Here is an 11,135-nt window from a genome sequence, read left to right as displayed (position 1 = left end):
GTCTTTTCATTAGCCACATTAAATCGGGCAAGGTGGGTGAGCTGTCACCCCTCAGGGTACTAGAAACACAATCAAAGGACATTTCCATCTGGGTTGCATAACATCTCATTGTCTCACAAAGGATGATCTTCCAAACTTTCTTATACCGTTCAACAATAGAGTTCATTGTGACCTCGGTCCCATTTCAATTTCATTGCACTGTTGAAACTTGTTTTCTGAACAGCTTCCAGAAAATAACCTGGCTAAATTGTAAAGTTAACAGTGATGGGTTTTGAGACAAACAAGACAGTTGGCTGTTTTCTAGCACTGAGAGATCACCCTTATGTCCTGACCTCCAGACTTAGCAATTTGACATTTGCTGATGGGCAACAATCCATCCTTAATAAATCTCCAGTCCTTGCCCACAGGGCCTTTCATTCTCTCAACAAGCCATTACTTTATATTTTTATATAGTTTTATTTTAAATTTTGGCCTCAATATTAAATGCTTTTCAACCTTTTGCTCAATTGAAAATTATATATACATATATATGAAATTATATACATGTTTATATATAGAGTTCTGGTGCATGAAAATTCATGCACTGGAGGGGGCATCCCTCAGCCTGGCCTGCCCCCTCTCACAGTCCAGGAGCCCTTAGGGTTGGGAGGCGACCCGGCGATCAGGGGAAGGAGACGCCCCATCACACCTCTGCTGCTGCCACTGCCGGCAGCGCAAGCCTCGGCCGTTCCTGGGTGGCTGGGCAGCCGCCATCCAAGGCTTGCCTGTGCCTTGGGCCAGTCCTGGGCGTCTGGGGGGCTGAGGGGACTGGGGGACTCCAGAGGCAAATGTGCGGAGCCACCCCGGCAGGAATGAGGGGACTGGACGCCATCATCTTGTGGCTGTGGGTGCCACCATCTTTGAGGGCATGGCAGTCAATTAGCATATTCCTTTTTTATTGACTGTGGGCACCACCATCTTTGCAATGTGAGGGTCAATTAGCATATTCCCTCTTTATTAGATAGGATACATATGTATATACTAGATGTAAATGTAGATATTGGAGAGAGGGAGAGCATGAATACTGAAATATAACTCTCAATAGTTTTCCTGAGCCAGGCATCTTTTTAGCTGGGTCCATGCTGACTGATAGGTTTATTCTAGAAAAAAACTTGTTTTATGCAAAGAATGAAATATGGTGTGCAGGAGAGATGAGCATAATAAAGCTTTACAGTTCGATCATCAACAGTATTTGATACCAACTACTTATAAATTAAAAATCTGATTGGCGCCTGGCTGGTGTGGCTCAATGGTTGAGCATTGACCTATGAACCAGGAGGTCAGGGTTCAATTCCTGGTCAGGGCACATGTCCAGCTTTCAGGCTAGATCACCAGTGTGGGGCATGCAAGAGGCAGCCAATCCATGATTCTCTCAACATTGATGTTTCTATCTCTCTCTCCCTCTCCCTTCTTCTCTGGTAAAAATAAAAATTTTTTAATAAAAAATTAAAAACCTGATTGGCTTTCCTTGCCACACAATTTTTTATTGTCCATAGAAATATTTCTGAAAGTTATTTACTTCACAGAATCATGAAGCTGGTTGGCCCTGTATTTGCGACCACTTGAGAGGGTTCAGGGTCTTTAGAACCAACAAGAGCATATTCTGGGGTTTACCCAGGTGGTCATCCAGTCTCACTCTGCGGCAGTGCTCTCCTTCGAGTAGTGCTTGCTCCTTAGCACATCTGGGGACGCAGGGGACTTTGACGCTATGCAAAGAAAAACACCACTAACTTGTTTCCTAAATGGTAGGATTTATTTCACTGCTCACATACAATTGAATGAGACAAACTATTTACATAACACCTAAGTACAAAAAATATAATACAATTTATACTGTACATAATCAAGATTCTCTTATTTTGTCCCAGACAGAGGTGAAGAGGGGGTTACTATGAAACAAAGATTGCTGCACTGTTAGCAGTACTTTGAATCATTCTTCATGAACTTGTTTTTTAAAAAAGATGAATAAGTTTGGGTTATAGGAATTGGCAATTTACCAAGAGCGGTGAATGAACACGGCGTTTTCACTTCTGTAGCAACAGCTCATTTCAACTTACGTTGTTTTCTTCAGAGTTGAGGCTGGGAGAACGTGAGTTCGTTTCTGCTCACCAGTTGGGTAACCCCCTGCCCACCCCTTCCTTCTCTAAATTCCCATAATTGATCCAATGAAATAGGCAATGAGCTCCCTGCCTGGGCTGCCACAATTGGTGTCTTCAACTGATTTTTGAAAGCAATGCATCTGTCAAGTGTCATTAAATGACTCTCTTAGGTATCAACCTGGACAGCTCTTAAGGGAGCATTTAAGACCAGTGAACTGATGAACAGGAAAAAACAAAAGTGAAGACCATTGGAAATTTGTGTTTCGCATTGAATGTAAGATCTGAAAGAAAAGCATGGCGTGTTCACTGGCCCTGGGAGGAAATACTCAGCAATCCACAAACATTTCAACAAGGCAACCAAATTCCATCTCCTCACTCAAATGAAGGGAAGGCGATGATATCTCATTCTAAAAAAGCTCCACCATGATTCATATATAGATGGCCTTTTAAAAAATGAAACAATCTCAAATGAGTTTATTTTGTATCACAAAACAGCAAAAGCAAATTAACAGAGAATGAGGCTTTTAACATTTCGTCACATTTTCCAAAGTCACGTCAAATGGCATAAAGCATGTTTTGTTACACACCTTTGAAGAATCCTACACTGGACCAAGTTTGTACATTTTCTCTGCTGATGCTCTACGGTGGTGTTTGGTGGTGAATGTAGGTGCTTGGAGTAAAGGTTCAGACTCTGCTTGCTTTCAAAGTGCGCAAGTTCAAGTTTGATTTTGGCCAATAGTCATGGTATAGAGGAAAAGCAATCGACTGTAGCAAATAAAACACCATTAGTTTCTTAACCTAAATTAAGAGGGACAAGTTTGTGAACTTGTGAAGCAGTTTTGACAATGATTTGGATGGACGGAAGGAAGGAAGGAAGGAAGGAAGGAAGGAAGGAAGGAAGGAAGGAAGGAAGGAAGGAAGGAAGACAGCAAGCAATATTCTAGGTGGTTCTCATTTCACTCACCTTATCTGTGGCAACTGTCACCAGCCAGTGTCTGTTTTCCTATCTCTATGGACTTGCCTGAAGAACAGTGACAAATATCTGTATCTCTCTAGGCATCAGACTAACATTTGTACTACAGGGCAAATGCTAAGGTGTTTTCTGGAGGATGTAAGATTTAAGTTATGTCCGTTTCTGGAAGGCTGAGGCCGGGTCCATCTAAATTCTGAATACACTGTGGCACCTACTCTGGTGGAACACCCCAGTGGGGGGTGAAAAATCACATCTGAAGATGATGATCTTCTTAGTCATTTTCTGTTCCTGAGTTCAAAGAGGCACAGAAGAATGAGTTTCTTCAGAGAACAGCCGATCAAGCATCTGCTTTGAACTGGAACCAATAATATCAGATGGAATAGTAAGTCATTTTAAACAAGGCACTGGCAACTTTCTATAGGAAATGAAACTATCTGAACTCGCCAAGGATGGCTAGCAATGCTCTCTTCTTAGCGGCATGGCTGAATAGCTTGGACTTTCCAGAATCCAGGCGTTGCTCCGAGCTTGTATTTATCTAACGTGTGAACCATTTGAACTACTGTTCATCTAATATTTGGATGTGCTGGAATTTCATTGCCAACAAGTTGAGAAAGAATATGATCATGTTTGAAATACTGGCCTCATATTTCTAACTAAATGTGGTGGAATGAATTTTATTCCCCCGGCCCCAAAATTTGTTGGTTTAAAGAATGCCATCGAGTGGTTTTCTATCTCTACTTTTCTTCTTCCCGGTTCTCCACTGGCTACTATTACCATGCCACAAGTTAACATGTTTCCTTAAATGAGAATTGGTTCTGACTCTGGTCATGGGTAAGAAGCTTGATTGCTTCCTCCGGCAGAACTGATACGACCTTCTGAAAATACTGTGTGAGACAGCTCTCACCAGGAACAGCACACTCTGTGTCAGGATGTGGGTTTGGTTTTAATGATGCAGTCCCTTGGCAGAGTGAAACCTTATTTCCAAATGAGAACAGGTCTCCATTTCTGATGCTTCTGTAACATGTACCAACATAAGACCATTGAATAAAACTTTGAGCCACCTGCGCCAAAAATATGTATGATGCACCTGTAACATACATCCTTAAAAAAGGGGGTATGGAAATTTCAGCAATTTTGTTTTTCTCTTTCCTGTAAAATGGTGGTGCACTGTAGATGGTGACTAGTCTGGTCTAGAGAAAGGAACGCTGCTGGGAACCACTTCCAAAGAATTTAAATGAGACGAAAGTCGTTTCCTAAGGAAAACCAGCCAAACTTCAACTGTATCCAGAAATAACCCTAAAAATTAACCTGTGATTAATGTCAGTTGACATCAGGTTCCTTTAGTGGGATTAAATTGCTTGGTGGAGCATAAAGTATTAATTTATAACTGTGCTTCTTGTAGTAAAAGGAAAAAGGAGAGGAAAGAGAGAACAAAAAAAGTCACACAGAAATGAAAAATGTGACAAGTGTCCCCAGAGGTTTTGGCAGGAATCCCAAATGTCCCAGCTGAAGAAGGGCTGCTGTGTGAAGGAGGTCCCAGTAGGAGTGGTAGGCGCCCCTGTGAAAGCCCACACATGAGGGCTCCTGCCATGACGAGGGGTGTGGAGGTGGCACATGAGCAAGAGCTCAACAGTGACAGAAAAACAGCTGGTTAAAATGCTTACATTATAGCTGAAATGATCCTAAAGCAACCGAAACCTGTTAAGTAAGAAGAAAACGAGAGAGAAGAAAGATACAAAGAGAGAGAGAAGCCAGAAAAGCCAGAATACTTTTCCTTTGAATAGAGTGTCAGGGAACACATATGAGGTGATTTATTTGCAGTGATAAACAAAAAGATTTATGTAATTGACAACAAGAAAATTCTGTTGTGAATGAAGGGTGTTCTCCCCAATCATTGTAGAAGATTGATTAAAGACCCGTTTTGATGTCATTTAGAAAGCATTTCCCTTCTAGTCCAGTGATGCTTTTTTGAAATATTAGTTTCCTCTTTCCTCAGGGAAAGAGAATGACCTTTACAGTTTAGGAAATATGGGGGGGGTGGGGATCAGAATAGCAGATAACGTGATACACAATGAGAACATTTTTCTTACAGGAGAGTGATGATATGAGTTGAAGAATCCAGAGAACGATTGGGAACCATTTGGCTACATCGCACCTCTGGAATGTGGACTTTGAGTAGAGACACAGCAACCCTACACAGCACAGAAGGAATACATGGGATGCAGCCTGAACTCCCCACGGCAAAGACCTGGAACACCGTTCATTTGCAAATCTACCAGGCCTCCCAGAGCCCACCTGGCATTTACATTTTTATTTTAGAGCCATTTTTGCAAATTTGGAGATGTGAGAATATTTTGAATTCAAAATTACTGAACATAAAATTTTCAATATTTTATGAAACTGTTTCTTCAAATCAGGTAGGGTAAAAAATACACATATGCTAATAAGTCTATGTTCCTCAATGCCCATACTATATAGTTTCACAGATCTGAAGGTTCATTGATCAATAAGAACATATTTCAATGTCCACCCACACCTTTACAGCAATGCCCTGAGGCATTCGATGATGACTTTCAATCTTGTTCCTACTTTCAGTAATTATTCAACCAACTGTCATGTGTTATGCATCAGTTGTTGGTGAATAATTTATCCTTTTTTTTTTTCTTACTGAGGACCACTCTGAATTGTATAGCACTCTGAAATGCTCAGAACCACAAGGATCATTAAAAACCTCATATCCAGATACCCTGATTTCTCAAGGTATATCTTGAAATGTCGCCTCCATGCAGGGAGAAGTGGGAGTTAGTGGATGGGAAGGCAACACTAGATTTAAACCAAAAGGCACCAGAGCTAAACATCTCCCCCTCACCTGACCCGGAGGCAGCAATGACAGCTGGGAATTTGGGGAGCAGTTCACTATGTACAGCGATGGGTGGCAGAAAGCGAGCTTTACATATAATTAATGCTCTTGGAAGGGGCATGTCACCACAATTAGTTCTACCAATACTGGGAAATAAAAGTTGACTTTCACTAAACGTCAGTTCCCTCAATACTGTCCAAAACATGGAAAATTTTAAAAAGTTGTTCTCAATCATATTTCAGTACTTTCAATACTTTCTTCAGTGTCATCATTAATGTTCAAGATTTTTTCTTTGCAGGGAGAGAGGAGGAGTAGTCTATCCAAATGCTAAACAAATGGTTATTTTATAGACTGGCTCTTCAGGACGTTACAATGGACCAGACAGGTGGGCACCCAGGCCAACTGTGCAGCCAGGAGCTCCCTGGAATGCCATGGAATCCAAAAGTCAGAATAAGGCTAGTTTCACAGCAACCTGCAGAACAATTTCCCCTTCGTCGTGTCTGTGCCTCTGCTCATTTCGTTCACCTCCCCGAGTGGTAACACAGGAAATTCATGAAGACCACGGGTGGAATGTCTCAGACCTTATGCAACCGCCTCTGCAGATGCAAGCCAGGTTGCATCCTGAGCTTCCTCAGGCAAGAATCATTCCACGTCCAAACACACAAGTTGCTTCTAAGAATTCCACAGTATTCTCCAGATTGGGAAGATGGGAGATCCATCGTGAATCACTGTATGGCCACATTCATATTCTTCATTTTAGCAATACTATGGACTTAAGCACTCTTTGTGTGTGTATGTGTGTGAGTCTAGGGGTATTCTCTTATAAAGTGAACTATTTTCTTGAATTAAAACATCATGAAGATGTATGCTCAAAAGCAAGAAGAGGTTCCTATTTCTAAAGGCTCCTTCCAATGTAGGTGGTACATTTATTAAAAAGCTCAAGGAAACAATTGACTTGTTAGAAAAATGGACTGAATACAATAAAATAAAAAAAAACAAAAAACAAAACACAACTCCACACCATGGCTCATTCAACAAGTATTGTAGACCAGATTTTCACATTGTCATATTTAGACTTTTGTTGCTTTTAAGGACATCTATTTTGGGCAGCAATGGGACACTCCTGGCTTGAAATGCACTTGAAATGTATCCAAACTTCCTCTCTGAAGTCTCCGAAACATGGGCAGACATGGAGCACAGGCCTTGAGGAAACAGGGAATTATAAGAAGCCAAAAAATATACGAGTTATTAGTACTCATCATAATTGTTGAGATCTGTAAAGTAGGCATTAGAATAAGTCTTCCCAGTGAGATGCGGGTTGAAGTATTTGTTTCTCTCCTCTAGGATCAAGTTGTTTTTATTAAATGCCTGCAAAACATAAAAATAAAAGATGTAAGTAGTATTTCAGGAAGAGAACGTAACTGGGAGATGGTTATGTTGAATTCACACTCTCCCCTAAGGCTCCGTTATTGGAAAACGTGTTTCCTCACTTACCTGCTTCCTCACACTGTTGGCCTTACCACGGATTTGCCTCATAACTGGAATGAGGTTGGCAAGTTTTGACATCGTCCAGCCTATTTTTGAGTTTTAGGCAGGAAGTTCCCCAGAGTTAGAAAACCTATACCTAAACCTCAAGGAAGCCTAAAACTCTAGCAGATTCAAATGAACAAACGTTTGGAGAATGCCATTTAGTGCTTCTAGCACTGCTCACTTAGAATGTTATCACATATAACTGAGTAGATATTTAAGCAGCTTTCTGAGTACCTTGAATAGGTATAGGGATAAGACATTTTGATGGAACTTATTTAAGTAAATGCATGGAATTTTCAAATGACTCATTTTCCTTTTCTGCACTTGTTAGATGGTGTCTACCTCAGGCGTTCTGGCCACAGATGTTCTTCCTTTTTAATAGTCAGTACAGGCACCTGCACTTTCAAAGAGCTGAACTACCTCAGGGGGAGCGTGGATATTGAGAGGTCCAAAATAAAGATGAAGGATTGTAGGCTCAGGCTAACTCTCCTTCTAGAAAAAAGTTCTAGAAGGATTTACTAGTGATTAGGCAGCAGTCACTAATACATACTGTTACTAGTATACCCATTTAAAGATGAAGAAACTGAGGTTCAAAGGAGTAACTAACTTGTAGTCTGACCTATGATGCAAAATGCCTGGAATTACAACTGCATTTATTTTGCCCAGCACTCTTCAAGGCATTTCATATACATTACCCTGTTTGATTCACAAAGGCTCAGTGAGTTTGAGTAACAGCTGGTAAGTGACTCAGGAACCCAGGTCTGCCAGTTCCAGTGCCAATACCCTTCCCACCCCTGCTACCTGGGAATGAGGAGGAGACTGGTCATTTACTCTTTCTGGGGAAAACACTGGGTTAATCATCCACTGGGGAAATTTAACGAAACCCACCAGCCTCACAGCCCCTTTACATCACACAGAGCTTCACTGTGCTTGACAATTCTTTGAAGATAGTCTTATAATACTCAGGTTGCCACCCTGTGATTCCTGAAAGGGGCCAGCCCTGGCCCTCATTACCACTGCCCAGTGTGTATTGGTCTTCGGCCTGGAGCTCTTATCTTTGACATGACCTCCGTGTGGCTGCAGAAGGCACAGTGGAGACAGAGCTGGACACTGGCCAATGACCTAATATTTTCCAGCATTTTACTTGTTGCTGTTTCCAATGCTATGTTTAGCTACATTCCCAATATGAGGTGCCATCTGTTCACGGGCAAAGCAAAGCTAAAAAGGCAGTTCATTGTGAGTGAGAGTCTGGTACCTTGACCCCCACCCTGTCACCTGTGCCACCACCAGTGTGCTTTGCCAATAGCCCCAGGGCCCCTGCCTTCTTTGCACATCTGGACGCTGCGGCCTCTGCCCACCCCGTACCTTGATGGCCTCCACCGAGTCATACTTGTCCAGTTTGTTGATGTGGTTAGTGATGCTGGTGTTGAGCGGGGCAGGCGCGATGGGGTGGATGACGGTGGCATCGTGGGATTGCTGCTGGTACCGCTGGCAGTAGGTGTAGACGAGGAGCGTGAGAAGGCAGCCCAGGATGGAGCTGCTCAGCCCCACAGCAACCATGTGGAACATGTTGAACTCTGGGAAGACAGCATCGAAAGTGATGCTACACTGGGAAGGAACATGCTACACAACAGCTCAGTGCTTTGGTGAAAAGAAAACGACGAAATGGAAAGCCCCATATCCATTCAACATTAAAGACGTCATATGTCAATTCCTTCTAAATAATATGGCCAACAAAACAATTCTCAAGGCGAGCCAGTATATTTTATTTTATTTTTTTAAAATATATTTTTATTGATTTTTTACAGAGAGGAAGGGAGATGGATAGAGAGCTAGAAACATCGATGAGAGAGAAACATCGACCAGCTGCCTACTGCACACCCCCCACTGGGGATGTGCCCACAACCAATGTACATGCCCCTGACCAGAATCGAACCTGGGACCCTTGAGTCCGCAGACCGATGCTCTATCCACTGAGCCAAACCGGTTTCGGCAGATATTTTAAAGCAATGAATTGTAATCAAGACTTTTGGAGGTCACCTTCATGCACGAGCAGAAGCTTGTTTAACTTTTTAATGTAAAGCTTATACAAGAATGTGCTTCAGTTTCGAGTGCAGCTCGCTCTCTGGTCTGTGGGGATTCTAGGAAACATGCTTCAGGCTCCTTGACAGGCTGGGGGTCCCTCCCACAAAGGGAGAATGCGTTCCCGGCTTCTAGCACTGCTCACCTGCCAGCCAGACTCTCTCTCCCCTTCCCTTTATTTCATTTACTTGAAAATGCGTTCCACTTACATAATGCTGATGTTTTCTTCATTATATTTTTATTATGAATATAAACACATTATATAACATCAGAAAGTGTAACAGGGAATATAAACATGCGAAGTCTTTTTCTTTCCTAGGGACTACTACACCCACTTTCTGGTGTGCTGTTTCCGAGGTTCTCTGCACACTTCTGTGTGTGCGTGTGTGTGGTGTTGTGTGCGCGTGCGTGTGTGCGCACACACCCATACATATTTTCCTGGGTAGCAATTTTTTTCACTTACATTGTATTTCAGAGATCTTATAAAGAAAGTAGAGATCTAAAAAGAAATAAAGGAGCACAGCTGACATGGCTCAGTGGTTGAGCATCGACCTATGAACCAGGAGGTCATGGTTTGATTCCTGGTCAGGGCACATGCCTGGGTTGCAGGCTCGATCCCCCATGTGGGGCATCCAGGAGGCAGCCGACCAATGATTCTCTCTCATCATTGATATTTCTATCTCTCTTTCCCTCTCCCTTTGTCTCTGAAATAAATAACAATATATATATTTAAAAAAAGAAAAGTAAATACATAAATTGGTCTCTTTATATTAAAAAAAAGAAATAAAGGATTTGTGTCAAAGGAATAAAATATGATCTTTTAATGGTCATGAAATGACCCTCTTTTTACATTTTTTTTCCTGTTTGATAGACTCCGAGTTATTTTCCTTGAGTTATGAGTACAAAGCGTTGGCAAAGTGAGTAGGATTGGATGTATGACTGTGATACAGCACTGGCTTGAGTGACCTCAAGGTAACATAAGCAAGACCCGCATAAAGTCTGAGACACAACAACAAAATAGATATTCATGGTGTGTTTGTAAAACACTTTACAATGAAAGTTTCAAGCCTTTCCGAGACTGCAGACAATGTGTGGGCAGAGCTGGTGAAGCTGGGCTTAGGGGAAATTAGGTAAAGCAGAACCGACGCGCCTTTTTCTGCTGTGTTGGCCCCCTGTGGCTAGCCAGTCGCTTGTGGATTACTGGCCTTACATGTTTCCCCTGCTTTCCCCCAGAGTGTCCCTGCCATTGGCCACCAAAGGGTGCACTGTCACCCATGCTCAACACCTCCCCTTCCCTACCTGTCCACACGGCCCCAAGTGGAACTAGTGGCGATGCCTGCTGGGCACCACTGTCAATTCCAGATGGGTCTGCAGAGCTGCAACTCGAAGCCCTCAGGGCTCTCAGGGAGAGGAGACCCACAGGTCTGCCCCCCACACCCAGGTGCTGGAGTACTTGCACCTTAACCACCCAGGATCCCCAACAAGGATGTTTCAAGCAGACTTCACCTCACCTACAATATGCAGCAGACGCTGAATATCTCTCGCCTGTCCC

The 11,135-nt window shown here is 42.6% G+C and overlaps 1 protein-coding gene across 1 annotated transcript in view; it reads right to left on the bottom strand.

Moving 5' to 3' along the window:
- Positions 1–7,020: 7,020 nt before the first annotated feature.
- SEMA5A (semaphorin 5A) overlaps positions 7,021–11,135 on the bottom strand; it is a 246,985-nt gene continuing 242,870 nt past the window's right edge. Inside the window, exons 20-21 of the mRNA XM_008151651.3 lie at positions 8,867–9,078; positions 7,021–7,339 (exon numbers count right to left, since the gene is read on the bottom strand). Coding sequence (XP_008149873.2) covers positions 7,220–7,339; positions 8,867–9,078 — 332 coding nt within the window. The 3' untranslated portion in view covers positions 7,021–7,219. The remainder of the gene's footprint in view (positions 7,340–8,866; positions 9,079–11,135) is intronic.

Source organism: Eptesicus fuscus, chromosome 4 (genome assembly GCF_027574615.1).
Source record: "Eptesicus fuscus isolate TK198812 chromosome 4, DD_ASM_mEF_20220401, whole genome shotgun sequence".
Taxonomy (NCBI): Eukaryota; Metazoa; Chordata; class Mammalia; order Chiroptera; family Vespertilionidae; genus Eptesicus; species Eptesicus fuscus.
This window is presented reverse-complemented; position numbering and strand designations above follow the sequence as displayed.